The 24,673-nt window shown below is 42.6% G+C and overlaps 1 protein-coding gene across 6 annotated transcripts; it reads left to right on the top strand.

The window, feature by feature from the left end:
* Window positions 1–1,040: 1,040 nt before the first annotated feature.
* si:ch211-248a14.8 (uncharacterized) lies at window positions 1,041–24,427 on the top strand. Of its 6 annotated transcripts, none has more exons than XM_061909892.1 (6): window positions 1,041–1,107; window positions 3,380–3,475; window positions 3,564–3,605; window positions 11,242–11,431; window positions 14,642–14,942; window positions 22,400–24,427. In XM_061909892.1, exons 3-6 carry the CDS (start codon window positions 3,580–3,582, stop codon window positions 22,786–22,788), a joined length of 906 nt encoding a protein of 301 aa, XP_061765876.1. In that variant the 5' UTR covers window positions 1,041–1,107; window positions 3,380–3,475; window positions 3,564–3,579; the 3' UTR covers window positions 22,789–24,427. The 6 variants fall into 6 exon arrangements, with proteins under 6 accessions (XP_061765876.1, XP_061765880.1, XP_061765878.1 ...); XM_061909896.1 differs by having other exon boundaries at window positions 11,201–11,431; XM_061909894.1 differs by having other exon boundaries at window positions 3,380–3,605.
* The last annotated feature ends 246 nt before the right edge of the window (window positions 24,428–24,673 follow it).

Here is a 24,673-nt window from a genome sequence, read left to right as displayed (position 1 = left end):
TCAACCTTCTTCCTTTTCAGGTGCCTTCAATCCCTCATTTTGGGGCCCATTTCACCTTGGCCTTCTGGGAATTGTACTTTTCAATGATTTTCAGCATGTAGGCATGGATTACTGTCACTTCTGAGTTTTTAACTCCACATTGTGTTTATAAAGTCAGTAAATCTGTCCCTGGACACATGAGGACTTTGAACATGACCAATGTATGATCCTGGAACTACTTGGTATCAGCATGATCCATACCTAAATGTGTGGTATCATCCAAAACTAATGTCAAGTTTCAAAGAAGAGAAGAATAAGTGATTATTACATTTGAACAGAAGTGTAGATAGAACATGTTCAAACAGAAAATAAGCAGATATTAACAGCAAATCAACAAGTGGAAAAATAAACCAATTATTTACAGTTTGTCCCTCATAATGTGTATAAAATAATAGGTGTACAAATGACACAATATGTTACTGCAGACTAATTAGGAGTCTTTGTTTGTTTACTTACTACTAAAAGACAAGTTGTCCAGTATGTTCAACATTTTATTTAAGGACTGAGATAAGCTCTAGCGACCCAAAGGGAATAAGCGGTAGAAAAATAGATGGATGGATGGATGGATGACAATCATGTACCTTAATTTTTTTTTGTTAAAATAACGCCAATTATGCCATTTTTTGTGGTCCCTTTTATTTAGCAACGTATTGAAAAGTGTCAAAATACATTTTAGTACCGGTACCGGTACCAAAATATTGGTATGGGGACAAACTAAGTAGAAAGACTGACTTGAAAGTGGGCCAGGAGGTTCAAATGGCATGGAGCCACAAAACAACATCATCAAACACGGACAGTATTAAACCTAATCCACTTTCCCAGCACAATTGTTTACTTCATGACCAGCAGAGGCGGGCTGAGGGGGGGGGGGGGGGGGGGGGAGCAGGGTGGCGTGAACATCAACATGCTGGACAAAGTCCACCTGGACAATTGAAGCAGAGGCGGGGGAGGGAGGGGAGGGAGGGGGCTGTGAACATCAACATGCTGGCCAAAGTCCACCTGGACATTTGAAGAGTGCAAACCAGCAGAGCATGTCAGCCAGGAGCAACATTCTGGACCCACATTCAGGTTTTTCATCATTATACACATCATTTCTTTTCATTATGTACACCACATGATTTCTTACCATTATATGCATGATTTCATATCATTATATGCATGATGTCTGATCATTATATACATGATGTCCGATCATTATACGCATGATGTCCGATCATTATGTACATGATGTCTGATCATCATATATATGATGTCTGATCATTATACGCATGAGGTCTGATCATTATGTACATGATGTCTGATCATTATATATATGATGTCTGATCATTATATACATGATGTCTGATCATTATGTACATGATGTCTGATCATTATACGCATGAGGTCTGATCATTATGTACATGATGTCTGATCATTATATATATGATGTCTGATCATTATATACATGATGTCTGATCATTATATGCATGATGTCTGATCCTTATATGCATGGTGTCTGATCATTATGTATATGATGTCTGATCATTATATGCATGGTGTCTGATCATTATGTACATGATGTCTGATCATTATATGCATGGTGTCTGATCATTATATACATGATGTCTGATCATTATATACATGATGTCGGATCATTATATACATGATGTCAGATCATTATATACATGATGTCTGATCATTATATACATGATGTCAGATCATTATATACATGATGTCAGATCATTATATACATGATGTCTGATCATTATATACATGATGTCAGATCATTATATACATGATGTCTGATCATTATATACATGATGTCTGATCATTATATACATGTCTGATCATTATATACATGATGTCTGATCATTATACGCATGAGGTCTGATCATTATGTACATGATGTCTGATCATTATATATATGATGTCTGATCATTATATACATGATGTCTGATCATTATATATGTGATGTCTGATCATTATACGCATGAGGTCTGATCATTATGTACATGATGTCTGATCATTATATATATGATGTCTGATCATTATATACATGATGTCTGATCATTATATGCATGATGTCTGATCCTTATATGCATGGTGTCTGATCATTATGTATATGATGTCTGATCATTATATGCATGGTGTCTGATCATTATGTACATGATGTCTGATCATTATATACATGATGTCTGATCATTATATACATGATGTCAGATCATTATATACATGATGTCTGATCATTATATACATGATGTCAGATCATTATATACATGATGTCTGATCATTATATACATGATGTCTGATCATTATATGCATGATGTCTGATCATTATATGCATGATGTCTGATCATTATATACATGATGTCTGATCATTATATACATGATGTCTGATCATTATATGCATGATGTCTGATCCTTATATGCATGGTGTCTGATCATTATGTACATGATGTCTGATCATTATATACATGATGTCTGATCATTATATACATGATGTCAGATCATTATATAGATGTCTGATCATTATATACATGATGTCAGATCATTATATACATGATGTCTGATCATTATATACATGATGTCTGATCATTATATGCATGATGTCTGATCATTATATGCATGATGTCTGATCATTATATACATGATGTCTGATCATTATATGCATGATGTCTGATCATTATATGCATGATGTCCGATCATTATATACATGATGTCTGATCATTATATACATGATGTCTGATTATATAAAATGAGTCTGATCATTATATACATGATGTCAGATCATTATATGCATGATGTCTGACCATTATTTACATGACTTCTTATACTTATATATATGATTTCTTATTATATACATGCTTTTTTATTATATGAATGATTTCTTATCATTATATGCATGGTTTCTTATCATAATATACATGATATCTTATCATTGTATACAAGACGGCTTATCCTTATTTACATGATTTTTTATGTGCATGATTTCTTTTCATAAAATACATGATTTCTTATTATATACATGGTTTATCGTCATCATATACGGTACATAATTTCTTATCCTTATATACATGGCTTCTTATCATGATACACATGATTTCTTATCATTATATGCATTATTTCTTATCATAATACACATCATTTCTTATTATATACATGATGTATAATCATTATATACATTACATGATTTGTTGTCATTATATGCATGACGTCTTATCATTACATATATGATTTCCTATCATTATATACATAATTTCTTATCATAATACTATGAGCAGAGAAACAGTTGAACTGCCTTAAAGGAGACCTCGATTTGACTTCACTGTAATGATCTTCTGCCTTCTCCTCTTCATGCCAGCAACACTTTATTCCATGTGTGAGTTCAATGAAAGCCAAAGTTAATCAATGACAGTTGAGCACAAGGAGAGGACGGAATATCCATCTCATGTCGGAGGTACTTGTGCACGCCGAATGCTTTCAACCAGCGGCTTTCTTTGTCTTTGTGCCGGGACATGATTGTCTTTTGTCACTAAACCCTGCAGAGAAGAAAAGGACACAATGAGAGCATGTCTCTGGGCTGAAAGGTAAACATTGCACGCCTTCTTTTATTCCTGCGCTAGTGTACGCATACAGTACAGTAAATGTGTAGAGTGCACAGCTGCCAGGTGCAGAATCTGCATACAGTACAGTATGTGTAGAGTGCACAGCTGCCAGGTGCAGAATCTGCATACAGTACAGTATGTGTAGAGTGCACAGCTGCCAGGTGCAGAATCTGCATACAGTACAGTATGTGTAGAGTGCACAGCTGCCAGGTGCAGAATCTGCATACAGTACAGTATGTGTAGAGTGCACAGCTGCCGTGTGCAGAATCTGCATACAGTACAGTATGTGTAGAGTGCACAGCTGCCGTGTGCAGAATCTGCATACAGTACAGTATGTGTAGAGTGCACAGCTGCCAGGTGCAGAATCTGCATACAGTACAGTATGTGTAGAGTGCACAGCTGCCAGGTGCAGAATCTGCATACAGTACAGTATGTGTAGAGTGCACAGCTGCCAGGTGCAGAATCTGCATACAGTACAGTATGTGTAGAGTGCACAGCTGCCGCGTGCAGAATCTGCATACAGTACAGTATGTGTAGAGTGCACAGCTGCCAGGTGCAGAATCTGCATACAGTACAGTATGTGTAGAGTGCACAGCTGCCAGGTGCAGAATCTGCATACAGTACAGTATGTGTAGAGTGCACAGCTGCCAGGTGCAGAATCTGTATACAGTACAGTATGTGTAGAGTGCACAGCTGCCAGGTGCAGAATCTGCATACAGTACAGTATGTGTAGAGTGCACAGCTGCCAGGTGCAGAATCTGCATACAGTACAGTATGTGTAGAGTGCACAGCTGCCAGGTGCAGAATCTGCATACAGTACAGTATGTGTAGAGTGCACAGCTGCCAGGTGCAGAATCTGCATACAGTACAGTATGTGTAGAGTGCACAGCTGCCAGGTGCAGAATCTGCATACAGTACAGTATGTGTAGAGTGCACAGCTGCCAGGTACAGAATCTGCATACAGTACAGTATGTGTAGAGTGCACAGCTGCCGCGTGCAGAATCTGCATACAGTACAGTATGTGTAGAGTGCACAGCTGCCGTGTGCAGAATCTGCATACAGTACAGTATGTGTAGAGTGCACAGCTGCCAGGTGCAGAATCTGCATACAGTACAGTATGTGTAGAGTGCACAGCTGCCAGGTGCAGAATCTGCATACAGTACAGTATGTGTAGAGTGCACAGCTGCCGTGTGCAGAATCTGCATACAGTACAGTATGTGTAGAGTGCACAGCTGCCAGGTGCAGAATCTGCATACAGTACAGTATGTGTAAAGTGCACAGCTGCCAGGTGCAGAATCTGCATACAGTACAGTATGTGTAGAGTGCACAGCTGCCGCGTGCAGAATCTGCATACAGTACAGTATGTGTAGAGTGCACAGCTGCCGTGTGCAGAATCTGCATACAGTACAGTATGTGTAGAGTGCACAGCTGCCAGGTGCAGAATCTGCATACAGTACAGTATGTGTAGAGTGCACAGCTGCCGCGTGCAGAATCTGCATACAGTACAGTATGTGTAGAGTGCACAGCTGCCGCGTGCAGAATCTGCATACAGTACAGTATGTGTAGAGTGCACAGCTGCCAGGTGCAGAATCTGCATACAGTACAGTAAATGTGTAGAGTGCACAGCTGCCAGGTGCATAATCTGCATACAGTACAGTATGTGTAGAGTGCACAGCTGCCGCGTGCAGAATCTGCATACAGTACAGTATGTGTAGAGTGCACAGCTGCCGTGTGCAGAATCTGCATACAGTACAGTATGTGTAGAGTGCACAGCTGCCGCGTGCAGAATCTGCATACAGTACAGTATGTGTAGAGTGCACAGCTGCCGTGTGCAGAATCTGCATACAGTACAGTATGTGTAGAGTGCACAGCTGCCAGGTGCAGAATCTGCATACAGTACAGTATGTGTAGAGTGCACAGCTGCCAGGTGCAGAATCTGCATACAGTACAGTATGTGTAGAGTGCACAGCTGCCGCGTGCAGAATCTGCATACAGTACAGTATGTGTAGAGTGCACAGCTGCCGCGTGCAGAATCTGCATACAGTACAGTATGTGTAAAGTGCACAGCTGCCAGGTGCAGAATCTGCATACAGTACAGTATGTGTAGAGTGCACAGCTGCCGCGTGCAGAATCTGCATACAGTACAGTATGTGTAGAGTGCACAGCTGCCGTGTGCAGAATCTGCATACAGTACAGTATGTGTAGAGTGCACAGCTGCCAGGTGCAGAATCTGCATACAGTACAGTATGTGTAGAGTGCACAGCTGCCGCGTGCAGAATCTGCATACAGTACAGTATGTGTAGAGTGCACAGCTACCAGGTGCAGAATCTGCATACAGTACAGTATGTGTAAAGTGCACAGCTGCCAGGTGCAGAATCTGCATACAGTACAGTATGTGTAGAGTGCACAGCTGCCGCGTGCAGAATCTGCATACAGTACAGTATGTGTAGAGTGCACAGCTGCCAAGTGCAGAATCTGCATACAGTACAGTATGTGTAGAGTGCACAGCTGCCGTGTGCAGAATCTGCATACAGTACAGTATGTGTAGAGAGCACAGCTGCCAGGTGCAGAATCTGCATACAGTACAGTATGTGTAGAGTGCACAGCTGCCGTGTGCAGAATCTGCATACAGTACAGTATGTGTAGAGAGCACAGCTGCCAGGTGCAGAATCTGCATACAGTACAGTATGTGTAGAGTGCACAGCTGCCGTGTGCAGAATCTGCATACAGTACAGTATGTGTAGAGAGCACAGCTGCCAGGTGCAGAATCTGCATACAGTACAGTATGTGTAGAGTGCACAGCTGCCAGGTGCAGAATCTGCATACAGTACAGTATGTGTAGAGTGCACAGCTGCCAGGTGCAGAATCTGCATACAGTACAGTATGTGTAGAGTGCACAGCTGCCAGGTGCAGAATCTGCATACAGTACAGTATGTGTAGAGTGCACAGCTGCCAGGTGCAGAATCTGCATACAGTACAGTAAATGTGTAGAGTGCACAGCTGCCAGGTGCAGAATCTGCATACAGTACAGTATGTGTAGAGTGCACAGCTGCCAGGTGCAGAATCTGCATACAGTACAGTATGTGTAGAGTGCAGAGCTGCCAGGTGCAGAATCTGCATACAGTACAGTAAATGTGTAGAGTGCACAGCTGCCAGGTGCATAATCTGCATACAGTACAGTATGTGTAGAGTGCACAGCTGCCGCGTGCAGAATCTGCATACAGTACAGTATGTGTAGAGTGCACAGCTGCCGTGTGCAGAATCTGCATACAGTACAGTATGTGTAGAGTGCACAGCTGCCGCGTGCAGAATCTGCATACAGTACAGTATGTGTAGAGTGCACAGCTGCCGTGTGCAGAATCTGCATACAGTACAGTATGTGTAGAGTGCACAGCTGCCAGGTGCAGAATCTGCATACAGTACAGTATGTGTAGAGTGCACAGCTGCCAGGTGCAGAATCTGCATACAGTACAGTATGTGTAGAGTGCACAGCTGCCGCGTGCAGAATCTGCATACAGTACAGTATGTGTAGAGTGCACAGCTGCCGCGTGCAGAATCTGCATACAGTACAGTATGTGTAAAGTGCACAGCTGCCAGGTGCAGAATCTGCATACAGTACAGTATGTGTAGAGTGCACAGCTGCCGCGTGCAGAATCTGCATACAGTACAGTATGTGTAGAGTGCACAGCTGCCGTGTGCAGAATCTGCATACAGTACAGTATGTGTAGAGTGCACAGCTGCCAGGTGCAGAATCTGCATACAGTACAGTATGTGTAGAGTGCACAGCTGCCGCGTGCAGAATCTGCATACAGTACAGTATGTGTAGAGTGCACAGCTACCAGGTGCAGAATCTGCATACAGTACAGTATGTGTAAAGTGCACAGCTGCCAGGTGCAGAATCTGCATACAGTACAGTATGTGTAGAGTGCACAGCTGCCGCGTGCAGAATCTGCATACAGTACAGTATGTGTAGAGTGCACAGCTGCCAAGTGCAGAATCTGCATACAGTACAGTATGTGTAGAGTGCACAGCTGCCGTGTGCAGAATCTGCATACAGTACAGTATGTGTAGAGAGCACAGCTGCCAGGTGCAGAATCTGCATACAGTACAGTATGTGTAGAGTGCACAGCTGCCGTGTGCAGAATCTGCATACAGTACAGTATGTGTAGAGAGCACAGCTGCCAGGTGCAGAATCTGCATACAGTACAGTATGTGTAGAGTGCACAGCTGCCGTGTGCAGAATCTGCATACAGTACAGTATGTGTAGAGAGCACAGCTGCCAGGTGCAGAATCTGCATACAGTACAGTATGTGTAGAGTGCACAGCTGCCAGGTGCAGAATCTGCATACAGTACAGTATGTGTAGAGTGCACAGCTGCCAGGTGCAGAATCTGCATACAGTACAGTATGTGTAGAGTGCACAGCTGCCAGGTGCAGAATCTGCATACAGTACAGTATGTGTAGAGTGCACAGCTGCCAGGTGCAGAATCTGCATACAGTACAGTAAATGTGTAGAGTGCACAGCTGCCAGGTGCAGAATCTGCATACAGTACAGTATGTGTAGAGTGCACAGCTGCCAGGTGCAGAATCTGCATACAGTACAGTATGTGTAGAGTGCACAGCTGCCAGGTGCAGAATCTGCATACAGTACAGTATGTGTAGAGTGCACAGCTGCCGTGTGCAGAATCTGCATACAGTACAGTATGTGTAGAGTGCACAGCTGCCAGGTGCAGAATCTGCATACAGTACAGTAAATGTGTAGAGTGCACAGCTGCCGTGTGCAGAATCTGCATACAGTACAGTATGTGTAGAGTGCACAGCTGCCAGGTGCAGAATCTGCATACAGTACAGTATGTGTAGAGTGCACAGCTGCCAGGTGCAGAATCTGCATACAGTACAGTATGTGTAGAGTGCACAGCTGCCAGGTGCATAATCTGCATACAGTACAGTATGTGTAGAGTGCACAGCTGCCAGGTGCAGAATCTGCATACAGTACAGTATGTGTAGAGTGCACAGCTGCCGTGTGCAGAATCTGCATACAGTACAGTATGTGTAGAGTGCACAGCTGCCAGGTGCAGAATCTGCATACAGTACAGTATGTGTAGAGTGCACAGCTGCCAGGTGCAGAATCTGCATACAGTACAGTATGTGTAGAGTGCACAGCTACCAGGTGCAGAATCTGCATACAGTACAGTATGTGTAGAGTGCACAGCTGCCGTGTGCAGAATCTGCATACAGTACAGTATGTGTAGAGTGCACAGCTGCCAGGTGCAGAATCTGTATACAGTACAGTATGTGTAGAGTGCACAGCTGCCAGGTGCAGAATCTGCATACAGTACAGTATGTGTAGAGTGCACAGCTGCCAGGTGCAGAATCTGCATACAGTACAGTATGTGTAGAGTGCACAGCTGCCAGGTGCAGAATCTGCATACAGTACAGTATGTGTAGAGTGCACAGCTGCCAGGTGCAGAATCTGCATACAGTACAGTATGTGTAGAGTGCACAGCTGCCAGGTGCAGAATCTGCATACAGTACAGTATGTGTAGAGTGCACAGCTGCCAGGTGCAGAATCTGCATACAGTACAGTATGTGTAGAGTGCACAGCTGCCGTGTGCAGAATCTGCATACAGTACAGTATGTGTAGAGTGCACAGCTGCCAGGTGCAGAATCTGCATACAGTACAGTATGTGTAGAGTGCACAGCTGCCAGGTGCAGAATCTGCATACAGTACAGTATATGTAGAGTGCACAGCTGCCGTGTGCAGAATCTGCATACAGTACAGTATGTGTAGAGTGCACAGCTGCCAGGTGCAGAATCTGCATACAGTACAGTATGTGTAGAGTGCACAGCTGCCGGGGTGCAGAATCTGCATACAGTACAGTATGTGTAGAGTGCACAGCTGCCGTGTGCAGAATCTGCATACAGTACAGTATGTGTAGAGTGCACAGCTGCCAGGTGCAGAATCTGCATACAGTACAGTATGTGTAGAGTGCACAGCTGCCAGGTGCAGAATCTGCATACAGTACAGTATGTGTAGAGTGCACAGCTGCCAGGTGCAGAATCTGCATACAGTACAGTATTGTGTAGAGTGCACAGCTGCCAGGTGCAGAATCTGCATACAGTACAGTATGTGTAGAGTGCACAGCTGCCAGGTGCAGAATCTGCATACAGTACAGTATGTGTAGAGTGCACAGCTGCCGCGTGCAGAATCTGCATACAGTACAGTATGTGTAGAGTGCACAGCTGCCAGGTGCAGAATCTGCATACAGTACAGTATGTGTAGAGTGCACAGCTGCCGCGTGCAGAATCTGCATACAGTACAGTATGTGTAGAGTGCACAGCTGCCAGGTGCAGAATCTGCATACAGTACAGTATGTGTAGAGTGCACAGCTGCCGCGTGCAGAATCTGCATACAGTACAGTATGTGTAGAGTGCACAGCTGCCGTGTGCAGAATCTGCATACAGTACAGTATGTGTAGAGTGCACAGCTGCCGTGTGCAGAATCTGCATACAGTACAGTATGTGTAGAGTGCACAGCTGCCGTGTGCAGAATCTGCATACAGTACAGTATGTGTAGAGTGCACAGCTGCCGCGTGCAGAATCTGCATACAGTACAGTATGTGTAGAGTGCACAGCTGCCAGGTGCAGAATCTGCATACAGTACAGTATGTGTAGAGTGCACAGCTGCCGTGTGCAGAATCTGCATACAGTACAGTATGTGTAGAGTGCACATACTCTACACAGAGGTCTCAAGGTTGGTAAGTATGCAGTAATGACATCATAGTCAGTGAGACACTACATGACATCATAGTCAGTGAGATACTATATTGCACTTGGTAACGACATCATAGTCAGTGAGACACAACATGACATCATAGTCAGTGAGATACTATATTGCACTCGGTAACGACATCATAGTCAGTGAGACACTACATTTTACTCGGTAATGACATCGTAGTGAGTGAGACACTACATGACATCATAGTCAGTGAGACACTACATGACATCATAGTCAGTGAGACACTACATGACATCAGTCAGTGAGATACTATATTGCACTCGGTAACGACATCATAGTCAGTGAGACACTACATTTTACTCGGTAATGACATCGTAGTGAGTGAGACACTACATGACATCATAGTCAGTGAGACACTACATGACATCATAGTCAGTGAGACACTACATGACATCATAGTCAGTGAGACACTACATGACATCAGTCAGTGAGATACTATATTGCACTCGGTAACGACATCATAGACAGTGAGACACTACATTTCACTCGGTAATGACATCGTAGTGAGTGAGACACTACAGGACATCATAGTCAGTGAGACACTACATGACATCATAGTCAGTGAGACACTACATGACATCATAGTCAGTGAGACACTACATGACATCATAGTCAGTGAGACACTACATGACATCATAGTCAGTGAGACACTACATGACATCATAGTCAGTGAGACACTACATGACATCATAGTCAGTGAGACAGTGGCCATGAGGTCCACCTGCACCACAAATGTGATATTTGCAATATGTTGAGTAAATATGTTGTGTATGCTGCAGTGGGAAGAAGTTTTAATCTGCGTTCAATCTGGTCCTGGAAGGCCTTGGACACGCAGATGCTGCGCCTCGAGTCTGGCCTGGAACCACGCTTTGAAGCCGTTGATGCCCACCTTGTGCCTGGTGGTGGTGGTTTTTCTGTATGGCGTGGCAGACAAGCTCCGCGCCTTTGTGGCCGGCATCTTCATCCCCCAGTACCACTACCCGTACGTCGTGGGTCTCTGCTTTGGACAGGTGTGTGCTGATGTCAATGTTGACTTGCTAGCTGCCAGGTGAGGTGTATTGAAGGCCATTGTCCATGAGGGGTTGGGCCTAACCCTTACCCTAACCCCAACCCCAACCCCAACCCCAAACCCAACCCTAACCCCAACCCCAACCCCAAACCCAAACCCAAACCCAACCCTAACCCCAACCCCAACCCCAAACCCAAACCCAAACCCAACCCCAACCCTTCAGGCAAAACTGTTGACTTGCTAGCCGCCAGGTGAGGTGTATTGAAGGCCATTGTCCATGAGGGGTTGGGCCGAGTGTGTTGAAGCAAGTAGGTCCAAAGGTTGAGTTGTGTGAAGGACGAACACTGGAGCAGACCTTGAATGATGTAGCGCTTCATGTAGCCTTGAGCACGCAGTGGAACGTTGAACATGAAGGTCACTTCTTTAACCACACAGGATGTCGTAACGCCACATTTGGAGTGAAGGAAATGACTCTATTGTAAACAACATTGTGGAGCTAATTGTTTGACGTCTGACTGTTAGCTGGCAGGCTAACTTGAAATAAAAAGGTCTGATTTCTGCTAGTGTTTTCTACGGTGTTCTGGCGAGATGTTAAAATTCATGCACCTCCTGAATCCTTGGGAATCCAAGGAATGCAAGAATGTTGGCGGACCTTTTCACGCGAGTCCAATCGTTACACTAATTAACACTATATTTTGGTGTTTCATCCTTCAATAAACACGTTTCACACTATAAACTATCAAATGATCTAATGTCTGACTTACCATACTTTTGGGGACTGTAAATATAGTATATAATCCACACCCACAATATTCTATAAAAAAGATTTGAAAGTCCATCTATAAGCTGCAGATATATATGTTGTGAAATAAGTTATTTACACAAAAATACTTTGTGAATGTATGTTTTACATATCTTAATTGTTTCCAAATGGTGTCTGTTACACGGCAGTAAAACGGTTGGACAAGGAAAACGTCAGTCACGGTCATGGACCCACCAGCTGTGCAAGCTAGCTCTCCAATCAGCTAAACAGACCCAATAACGCCCCGCTGACGTTTTGCTGAATCTACTGAGGAATTTGTGAAAGTGAAACAACACAAAAAGAATGCCGTTGTAAGTTAATAATACTAACACACATTCGCAATATGTTAGCATATTAGCTAATGATAACGACGCTAGCCAGCGGGTAAGAATATGCATAAAACACAACCGCCAAACATGTGACGGTTGAGCACATGAGGACGCTTTAGTCATATTGTAAAATGTTCAAATATTGCTTTGAGTGAGGAATGAAGAAACCATAGGAGAGGGATGACGAGTAGATGGTATGGCACGCATCAGAAGGAAATCCTGGAGACGTTCAACTCGCGGCACCCGCAGTGAGCCAAGTCGTCTAAAAGATGGCGCCATAGCACAAATAATAACACACCCTGTAGAATGTATCTGTGGGGTTTTGTAGAAACTTTTTTGTTGAATACAAAACATCAAATCCATTAATTAGCCACACCGTATTATAGGCCGCAGGGGTCAAAGTGTTGGGAAAAAAAATGAGCGCTTTATAGTCCAAAACATACGGTATAGTTGGATTGCAGTCACATGACCTCCAGGCAGTTCTGGGTTTCAGGCCATGGTCCAAGTCCCACCAGACGACTGCTTGTTTACATCAATCACTTCTGATCTTTTCAAAGGTTGAGAGTCAAATATAAAAGCCATTCTAAAAAATATTTCAACTGGGATGGAGTGGATTTTTACACCCTTAAGAACAATATTAATCAAACATTTTTAAACCATTTAGCATCAGCAAGATGTCACCGCTAGCTCACTTCACTTAACGCTCACAAGTACTTACAGAAGAGAAGATTGACGGTACATCACATCTTTATGCTCCACACATGAAACATCGCTGAAAGACAAAGTTTTACAGAGTTTATTGGAATGCATAAATAGGTCCTAAAAAGTATCAATAATTATGGATATTGATCGATATAAAAAAGGACAGTACAGCGTAAGGTTTGGACACACCTTCTCTTTCTTTCCATGACTGTTGTAGATTGTAGATTGTCACATGGAAACCAGGAACTAATGAACACTTGTGGAGTTATGTACTTCACAAAAAAAGGTGAAATAACTGATTGATTGATTGAAACTTGTATTAGTAGATTGCACAGTACAGTGCATATTCCGTACAATTGAGCACTAAATGGTAACACCCCAATAAGTTTTTCAACTGGTTTAAGTCGGGGTCCACCTTCATCAATTGATGGTACAAATATATACTGTCAGCATAATACAGTCATCACACAAGTTCATCATCAGAGTATATACATTGAATTATTAACCCTAACCCAATCCGGGGGGTTAGGTTGGGTTGATATCAGCACTTCAGTCATCAACAATGATATCATGTGAGAAATGGACATTGAAACAGTGTAGGTGTGACATAGTAGGATATGTACAGCCAGCAGTGGACATACAGAGTTCAGAGAGCATAAGAACAAGTATGTACATTAGATTATTTACCACCGGGGAGGTGGGATGTGGGTGTTCGTCTAGGGTTGAAGTTGCCTGGAGGTGTTGTTTTAGTGCCCCAGGGATCAATAAAGTACTTTCTATTCTATTCTATTCTATTTTGAAGGAGGATAGAGATGCACTTACTTGCATTCCACATTGATGTGGCATAGAAGGAGAATGAGTTAAGACCTTTGTTAGATGGGAATCTGGGTTTGACGTGGTTTGTGGAGCTCCCCCTGGTGTTGTGGTTATGGCGGTCATTTACGTTCTGGAAGTAGTTTGACATGTACTTGGGTATCAGGGAGGTGTAGCGGATTTTATAGACTAGGCTCAGTGCAAGTTGTTTGACTCTGTCCTCCACCCTGAGCCAGCCCACTTTGGAGAAGTGGGTTGGAGTGAGGTGTGATCTGGGGTGGAGGTCTAGAAGTAACCCGACTAGCTTGTTCTGGGATGTTTGGAGTCTAGATTTGAGGGTTTTGGAGGTGCTGGGGTACCAGGAAAAGATGTTCAATATTGAAAAACACCTTTGACATGGAGACGCGGTGATTTTGGTACAAGTTCATCTCTTTTATAGCGCAGTAAACCATTAAAGACTCCCTCAGTGATAATAGATCCCGCCCCTTTAATTAGGCAAGGTATGTGCTACGCTGTGCAGCAATAGCATGTTGGATACACCTTCATCGATGGCTTATTTCTGCAGGCTCTTTTGTCCGTGTCCTTTTGCAATCTGCTGCACATCCTGGGTGTGGCGCCGCTGAGGCGGTACTGTCGACCCCTGGGCGAGCGTCTCCTGGTGCCCTCCATCTGCAGCAGCGTCCACGCCGTGCTGACCACGTGGGCCCAGGTCAGCAGCTCACACGGCGTCCTCTTCCCCCTCGCCCGGCGACTGCTGCCGCTAATCACCGTGGGCCTGAGCTTCACGCTGAAGGTAGCGGCGCCACCTTCAGGCCACGCCTCCGTGACGGTCTCCATCCTGACCGGGTGCTCGCTTGTCCTCACTGGTAAGCCCCGCTGTCATACCAGTGTGAGAAGAACACTTTGGTTTGCGTGAAAGAGGAATGGAAACCAGGTGCTCGGAACGGTAGCTTTTTCAAGTGTAAAAAGAAGTTCCATCCATTTTTACCACTTGTCCCTTTTTCTGGGGAGTCATGGGGGTTATTTCAGCTGCATTCGGATGGAAGGCGGTGTACACCCTGGACAAGTCGCCACCTCATCACAGGGCCAACACAAGATAGACAGACAACATTCACACACTAGGGAAAATTTAGTGTTGCCAATCAACCTATCCCCAGGTGCATGTTTTTGGAGGTGGGAGGGGCCTATCCCCAGGTGCATGTCTTTGGAGGTGGGAGGGGCCTATCCCCAGGTGCATGTTTTTGGAGGTGGGAGGGGCCTATCCCCAGGTGCATGTCTTTGGAGGTGGGAGGGGCCTATCCCCAGGTGCATGTCTTTGGAGGTGGGAGGGGCCTATCCCCATGTGCATGTCTGTGGAGGTGGGAGGGGCCTATCCGCAGGTGCATGTCTTTGGAGGTGGGAGGGGCCTATCCCGGGTGCATGTCTTTGGATGTGGGAGGGGCCTATCCCCAGGTGCATGTCTTTGGAAGTGGGAGGGGCCTATCCCCAGGTGCATGTCTTTGGAGGTGGGAGGGGCCTATCCCCAGGTGAATTTCTGTGGAGGTGGGTGGGGCCTATCCCCAGGTGCATGTCTTTGGAGGTCGGAGGGGCCTATCCCCAGGTGCATGTCTTTGGAGGTGGGAGGGGCCTATCCCCAGGTGCATGTCTTTGGAGGTGGGAGGGGCCTATCCCCAGGTGCATGTCTTTGGAGGTGGGAGGGGCCTATCCCCAGGTGAATTACTGTGGAGGTGGGAGGGGCCTTTCCCCAGGTGCATTTCTGTGGAGGTGGGAGGGGCCTATCCCCAGGTGCATGTCTTTGGAAAAAGAAGTTAAAAGTTTGTAAAAAGAAGTTAACCCCCATAAAAACACAACTTTTTTTTGGCTAAAAGTGAAATGAAGTGCTTGTCAAACTTGGCTCCAGCTCGTGCACAGGTTTCAAACTCAAGGCCCAGGGGCCAGGTGTGGTCCACCGCTTCATTGTATTTGACCCTGGAAAGAATTTAAGAATATACTAAATGTATTCTTTCTTTCTATTTTGGGAGAAAAAAAATGTATATACTCCATGTAATCGCAAATGATGTTCACTTAAATAGGATGTAATTATACAAAAATATACGATCAAACATTCAAAGCCTTTTTTAAATAGAAATAAATACTAATGATAGAGATTTCCAAGCAGGTAATCCATCAAAATAGGAGTAGTAAGAGATTACATGGTCAAATTGTGAAATCTGCTGTGCTTTTTACAGCATTTTTCTCAAAAATAAAAAAAAAATTGTACTTTATTTTATTGTAATAAACTGTGGTACTGTTTTGACTTTTACATTAATACACCAACAAATCTACACTTGTTGATTTGCGGTTTAAAAATAAATAAATAAATAAAATAAACTGACAGTTAAAATGGCAGTTTTTCTTATTTGCAGTAAAAAAAACAATGAAAATTTTACAGTAAAATTCTGGCAACTGAACTGTTTTTTTTTCTCCCATAAAAACAGCAGTAGGGTTTTTCCATTTACAGTAATATACACTACAGTTTCAAGTGAAACCATGTTTTTTTTTTTACATTTTAGTTTTCAAAATATCTCCTCATAAAATGCATGATAATAAGGTGTAATAATATATTCACTGTTAGACGCAGCCCTCGGGGGCCAAACACAACCGCCATGTGGCCCTCGGAGGCCAAACATAACTACCATGTGGCCCTCGGGGGCCAAACATAACTGCCATGTGGCCCTCAGAGGCCAAACACAACTACCATGTGGCCCTCGGAGGCCAAACATAACTGCCAAGTGGCCCTCGGAGGCAAAAAATAACTGCCAAGTGGCCCTTGGAGGCCAAACATAACTGCCATGTGGCCCTCGGAGGCCAAACATAACTGCCATGTGGCCCTCGGAGGCCAAACATAACTGCCAAGTGGCCCTCGGGGGCCAAACATAACTGCCATGTGGCCCTCGGAGGCGAAACATAACTGCCATGTGGCCCTCGGAGGCCAAACATAACTGCCATGTGGCCCTCGGAGGCCTAACATAACTGGCATGTGGCCCTCGGAGGCCAAACATAACTGGCATGTGGCCCTCGGAGGCCAAACATAAATGCCAAGTGGCCCTCGGAGGCCAAACATAACTGGCATGTGGCCCTCAGGGGCCAAACACAACTGCCATGTGGCCCTCGGAGGCCAAACATAACTGGCATGTGGCCCTCGGAGGCCAAACACAACTGCCATGTGGCCCTCGGAGGCCAAACATAACTGCCATGTGGCCCTCGGGGGCCAAACACAACTGCCATGTGGCCCTCGGGGGCCAAACACAACTACCATGTGGCCCTCGGAGGCCAAACATAACTGCCAAGTGGTCCTCGGAGGCAAAAAATAACTGCCAAGTGGCCCTTGGAGGCCAAACATAACTGCCATGTGGCCCTCGGAGGCCAAACATAACTGCCATGTGGCCCTCGGGGGCCAAACATAACTGCCATGTGGCCCTCGGAGGCCAAACATAACTGCCATGTGGCCCTCGGAGGCCAAACATAACTGCCAAGTGGCCCTCGGGGGCCAAACATAACTGCCATGTGGCCCTCGGAGGCCAAACATAACTGCCATGTGGCCCTTGGGGGCCAAACATAACTGCCAAGTGGCCCTCAGTGAAAAGCACTTTGACACCTCTGATCGAGTGGTGAATCTCTTGATTAAAGTACAGTGTTTATTATTACAACACAGTGTTACTGTTCAAACGGTGTGTAATGTTACAGTGGCCAAAAAATTGAATACGCTTGAAAAGTAAAACCTCTGCCTTGTTTTTAAAGAATACTTAGGCCTACTAGACTACTGTATTTTAATGCTGCTCATTATGGTGGTACTTAATGAATACGTAGGTCTACTACACTACTGTATTTAATGTTGTCATGATGGTGGTACTTAATGAATACTTAGGTCTACTACACTACTGTATTTAATGTTGTCATGATGGTGGTACTTAATGAATACTTAGGTCTACTACACTACTGTATTTAATGTTGTCATGATGGTGGTACCTAATAAATACTTAGGTCTACTACACTACTGTATTTAATGTTGTCATTATGGAGGTACTTAATGAATACTTAGGTCTACTACACTACTGTATTTAATGTTGTCTTTATGGTGGTACTTAATGAATACTTAGGTCTACTACACTACTGTAAATGAATGTTGTCATGAAGGTGGTACTTAATGAATACTGAGGTCTACTACGCTACTGTATTTAATGTTGTCATGATGGTGGTACTTAATGAATACTTAGGTCTACTACACTACTGTATTTTAATGTTGTCATGATGGTGGTACTTAATGAATACTTAGGTCTACTACACTACTGTATTTAATGTTGTCATGATGGAGGTACTTAATGAATACTTAGGTCTACTACACTACTGTATTTAATGTTGTCATGATGGTGGTACTTAATGAATACTTAGGTCTACAACACTACTGTATTTTAATGTTGTCATGATGGTGGTACTTAATGAATATTTAGGTCTACTACACTACTGTATTTAATGTTGTCATGATGGTGGTACTTAATGAATACTTAGGTCTACTACACTACTGTATTTAATGTTGTCATGATGGTGGTACTTAATGAATACTTAGGTCCACTACACTACTGTATTTAATGTTGTCATGATGGTGGTACTTAATGAATATTTAGGTCTACTACACTACTGTATTTAATGTTGTCATGATGGTGGTACCTAATAAATACTTAGGTCTACTACACTACTGTATTTTAATGTTGTCATGATGGTGGTACTTAATGAATACTTAGGTCTACTACACTACTGTATTTAATGTTGTCATGATGGTGGTACCTAATAAATACTTAGGTCTACAACACTACTGTATTTTAATGTTGTCATAATGGTGGTACTTAATGAATACTTAGGTCTACTACACTACTGTATTTAATGTTGTCATGATGGTGGTACTTAATGAATACTTAGGTCTACTACACTACTGTATTTAATGTTGTCATGATGGTGGTACTTAATGAATACTTAGGTCCACTACACTACTGTATTTAATGTTGTCATGATGGTGGTACTTAATGAATATTTAGGTCTACTACACTACTGTATTTAATGTTGTCATGATGGTGGTACTTAATGAATACTTAGGTCTACTACACTACTGTAAATGAATGTTGTCATGAAGGTGGTACTTAATGAATACTTAGGTCAACTACACTACTGTATTTAATGTTGTCATTATGGTGGTACTTAATGAATACTTAGGTCTACTGCACTACTGTATTTAATGTTGTCATGATGGTGGTACTTAATGAATACTTAGGTCTACTACACTACTGTATTTAATGTTGATCCAATGGTGGTACTTAATGAATACTTAGGTCTACTACAATACTGTAAATGAATGTTGTCATGAAGGTGGTACTTAATGAATACTTAGGTCAACTACACTACTGTATTTAATGTTGTCATTATGGTGGTACTTAATGAATACTTAGGTCTACTACACTACTGTATTTTAATGTTGTCATGATGGTGGTACTTAATGAATACTTAGGTCTACTACACTACTGTATTTAATGTTGTCATGATGGTGGTACTTAATGAATACTTAGGTCTACTGCACTACTGTATTTAATGTTGTCATGATGGTGGTACTTAATGAATACTTAAGTCTACTACACTACTGTATTTAATGTTGTCATGATGGTGGTACTTAATGAATACTTAAGTCTACTACATTACTGTATTTAATGTTGTCATGATGGAGGTACTTAATGAATACTTAGGTCTACTACACTATTGTATTCAATGTTGTCATGATGGTGGTACTTAATGAATATTTAGGTCTACTACACTACTGTATTTAATGTTGTCATGATGGTGGTACTTAATGAATACTTAAGTCTACTACAATACTGTAAATGAATGTTGTCATGAAGGTGGTACTTAATGAATACTTAGGTCTACTACACTACTGTATTTAATGTTGTCATTATGGTGGTACTTAATGAATACTTAGGTCTACTACACTACTGTATTTTAATGTTGTCATGATGGTGGTACTTAATGAATACTTAGGTCTACTACACTACTGTATTTAATGTTGTCATGATGGTGGTACTTAATGAATACTTAGGTCTACTGCACTACTGTATTTAATGTTGTCATGATGGTGGTACTTAATGAATACTTAAGTCTACTACACTACTGTATTTAATGTTGTCATGATGGTGGTACTTAATGAATACTTAAGTCTACTACACTACTGTATTTAATGTTGTCATGATGGAGGTACTTAATGAATACTTAGGTCTACTACACTACTGTATTCAATGTTGTCATGATGGTGGTACTTAATGAATATTTAGGTCTACTACACTACTGTATTTAATGTTGATCCAATGGTGGTACTTAATGAATACTTAGGTCTACTACAATACTGTAAATGAATGTTGTCATGAAGGTGGTACTTAATGAATACTTAGGTCAACTACACTACTGTATTTAATGTTGTCATTATGGTGGTACTTAATGAATACTTAGGTCTACTACACTACTGTATTTTAATGTTGTCATGATGGTGGTACTTAATGAATACTTAAGCCTACTACACTGCGTTGCATCACTCAGTATTCGAGAAATTGCCAGCCTGCCCCCTTTTTTATTTTCAAGTTTTATTGATGTACTTATTTTGTTATTGAACAACAAACATATATCCACAATGAACATAAAAAGTCATGTCACTTTCAACATTTGAAATAATTTTCCACATCAGGTTGAGCAAATGATGACTTCAACAAAACATGTCAAGGAAAGAAAATAAAAGCAAATACAAATAGATGATTAAAAATAATAATAATAAATATTATGATAATATACAAAATTCAAAAAGACAAAAAGGGCTTATTGAAATCACATTGTTTTAAATAACGACATCAATTGAAGGGCTTTTGTACTTTAAATCATTTTCCGAGATCGGCTTGATCATTAGATAGCATTAAGCCAATTGCAAATTGTAGGTCATATTTACTTGGCCCTGCGATGAGGTGGCGACTTGTCCAGGGAGTACCCTGCCTTCCGCCCGATTGTAGCTGAGATAGGCGCCAGCGCCCCCCGCGACCCCGAAAGGGAATAAGCGGTAGAAAATGGATGGATGGATGGATGGAGGATGCGCTGCGTCAGAGAAGCCTCCTGAAACACGCAAGGGGCGTGGCTGAGCCAAAAAAGAATATCCTGTCAGGTGCGTAACAAATACATCAAAGGATACCGACAGTATTGTCTCAAAGATCTACCGCTTTATAAAATATATTTATAGTAGCAGTATACCGCCCAGCATCTCTCTGCAACCATGCATCTTATGCTAATGAGGCCAGCGCTCTCATTATTTACCTCATTTTAGGACATTTTTTTTTTTAGAACAGATCAATTTGAACAATTTTCCAAATATGTCTTTATTCAACACATCATGCACCCTCACACATTTGGAGCCAACATTCGCAATTAGCAACTTAATGGTCATTATTTGTCATTTGTCACCATCATCTCAGGAACTACACCGACACTCTCGGACACGCTCTTCCTCCGCAAGACCCACAATAGCTCAGTGGTTAAGACTGTTGAGTCGGATTGAAGGGTGCTGGGTTTGAATCCCAGTCTTTTTGACAGTAAGATGTCCTCAATTACATTTGTGTACGGAACAAAATCCTCCTTCACAAGACCCAGGATAGCCTAAAGCTTGAGACTGTTAACCAGGAAAGTAGGGTGCTGGGTTCCAAGCTCACAGTGTTTTGTTCCAACTCCATCATACATTACTGAGCCAGGAGTCCTCGATTACATCTGTGTATGCAACATAATCTTGATTGATTGAAACTTTATTAGTAGATTGCACAGCACAGTACATATTCCGTACAATTGACCACTAAATGGTCATTTTTTCAACTTCTTTAAGTCGGGGTCCACGTTCATCAATCCATGGTAGGTGACATATATTGTGGCTGTGCTATGCAATTCCCTTTTTATTAAATCCAATTACAATTAGCCTATCTCATTTTAAAGGTACCCAGTAGAGTTCATTGGTCGACGCTCTTTATTATCAACTTTCTAAATGTGCTGAAACTCGTTAGAAAACAAACCTAAAATAATTCATGTGTATTTGGGGGGAATTTAACCTGTAGACATGATAGTTGGGTCTGGAACTATGATATACATTTTGATGTTGTCAGCAACTTGAATTAAAAAGTGACGCTGATATCTCATATTCTGCTTCAGAGGTTTCGCCGTATCTGTGGAATGCTATGATTTGCTATGATGTGTTGAAATGTCAACTGTCTCCTCGCAGCCCGCCATGGTCCATTGGTCGTGGAAGCCCTGGAGTACATGTACGCCCCTCTGGCCGTCATCCTCCTCAGCCTTTCCCTCACCTGGCTTTCCAAAGTGTCCCAATCTGAGCGCCGGGCGTCCTCTTTGGACATCTACTACACCCAGCTGGTCAACCAGTGCTGGCTGCTGGGTCTCCTGTGGACGCTGCACCCGGACGGCCCCCTGCTGGTGCTAAGTCGGGCCAGCTGGCACAGCCTCCTCTTCCACGGGTACCTGCTCGCTATCCTCCTGTTGGGGACGCTGCTCAACTTGGCGCTCGCCATGACGGCACTGTGCAAGTCGCCTTTGGCTGCAGGTCTGTTACATGCCGCTGCAGAACTCATGCATCCTCTGGTGGAGCGACTCTGACCTCCACTTAATGATATAGTGATGAGAAATACCTGAGGTGGTGCTCCAAACGCTTTGTAATACATGATGGCATACATTGTGTTTTTTTTACATTAAGTAGCACCTCAGGCAACATCATGACAACATTAAAATACAACAATGTCGTACGCCCAAGCTGAGGTTTTAATTAACAAGTATTTTTATTTATTTGGGGAAACTGTAACAATACAGACTGTTTGAACAATAACACTGTTTAAATATAGGAAAATGAAACGCTGTTCTTTAATCAAGTGATACTTTGACGTGCCACTAGATGGCGACTGTTCAACAGTTTAGGACTAACGTGCATGTACACTGCTGGACAAGTGGCGCAAATCAGACTTTTTTTCAATCAGCTGACTTTTTATATTGCAATTTTTTTTTTTACATTAAACTCCAGTGTAAAAGTGCACATGGCCTCAAGACCAGATTTACTTTATAAAATAGTTCAGGCAAACTGCAAAATAAATAAAGCGGGGTGTGCTAACATTTCTCAGGGTTCCTTACACATGTAGCAGTTGTGGGCAAGAAGTTAGCAGACAGATACGCAAAACAAGCACGCTATGAAACAGAAGTAAACATGGAGATTAAGCACCGTAAAGAAGAAGTGAAGAACATCATTAAGACAGAACACAAAAAAAAGTGGCAGGATAATTGGAATAATGAAAGAAAAGGCAGAGAGTATTACAAAGTCCAGAGGAGAGTAGGTGTAATGAGAGGAGGGGGTAGAAATAGGAAGGAAGAAGACATTATTACCAGAATGACATTAGGACATACATATCTAAATAGTTCATTGACATTGATAGGCAAACATAATACAGGGCTGCACATCTATTACAGGATCTTTGGAGGATAGGTTGCTAACATTGAGCCCAAGAACTGCTTATTGTACTTGCACCAGACATTAATGCGTAGGAAACAACAACAAATATACATATTAGTGATGGGTCCGGCAACACCGATGCATCGGCGCATGCGTCGAGCTCATGAGCAAAAAAACGCTTTTCGAAAGTCACGTGACCGATCATGAGCTGTTTTGGTCACGTGACCGATACGCAAACTGTGTCAAAGTGTGTATGTAAGGAAGCGCATTTGTCAACTTCGATGCTGCTGCCAACAGAATCGCCGCACTTCAGTCGTTGGTCATTTGTCATTTATCGTCGTCGGAGATCATTTCCGGCGTGTGGGAATATTTTGATCATATATCGGGAAAAAAAAGGTATTTGTGTTCATTTCATTGTTTCATCCCGTTCTCTCAAAGTTTCCACTTGATCTGTTAGTAAGGGTGTAACGGTACGTGTATTTGTATTGAACCGTTTCAGTACGGGGGTTTCAGTTCGGTACGGGGGTGTTCGTAAGCTAAAGTATTAACAAGCTGCTTTGCTTCTTCTGCCTCTGTCTCAGCACCCAGCATTGTCCCATCCACACAACCATCTGATGAGTTACATTAAAAAGCGGTAACAGCCAATTAACAGTGTGTATTCAGAGCGCATGTAAAAAATTTAAAAAAAAATTATTTTCCAATCCACAAGCATCCTCATTTACAACACGTTCTTTTAGATTTCCATGTTATTGAATGTATCTAAAAAAGATAAAAATATATTTTTATATAAATGAAGATATGAAATAATCCTGAATGAAATACAATGACTTGGTTTATATTATTGTATATACTAGGTCATAAAATCAGTGTCAGTTGAGTCGGTCCATAGGTTGCCTGTAGGGATTTTTAATATCCAGCAGATGTCAGTATTTAGTGACACACTATCGACACAGTATCAATACAGTTTTGCAATGTGTCGAAACGCTTCATGACGCCTCATCAACCCATCACTAATACATATCGTATTTACATAGTTTCCCAGAT

This window comes from Nerophis ophidion, linkage group LG09 (assembly GCF_033978795.1).
Source record: "Nerophis ophidion isolate RoL-2023_Sa linkage group LG09, RoL_Noph_v1.0, whole genome shotgun sequence".
Taxonomy (NCBI): Eukaryota; Metazoa; Chordata; class Actinopteri; order Syngnathiformes; family Syngnathidae; genus Nerophis; species Nerophis ophidion.
The sequence above is the reverse complement of the archived record's forward strand: the minus strand, read 5'-3'. Positions and strand labels throughout refer to the sequence as shown.

Excerpts from the sequence above, each read along its gene's own strand:
- si:ch211-248a14.8 (XM_061909891.1), top strand. The coding sequence starts at position 11,183 with ATGTTGTGTATGCTGCAGTGGGAAGAAGTTTTAATCTGCGTTCAATCT. Across the intron at positions 11,432-14,641 it reads TGGGTCTCTGCTTTGGACAG|GCTCTTTTGTCCGTGTCCTT; the intron begins GTGTGTGCTGAT and ends TTATTTCTGCAG. Across the intron at positions 14,943-22,399 it reads GTGCTCGCTTGTCCTCACTG|CCCGCCATGGTCCATTGGTC; the intron begins GTAAGCCCCGCT and ends GTCTCCTCGCAG.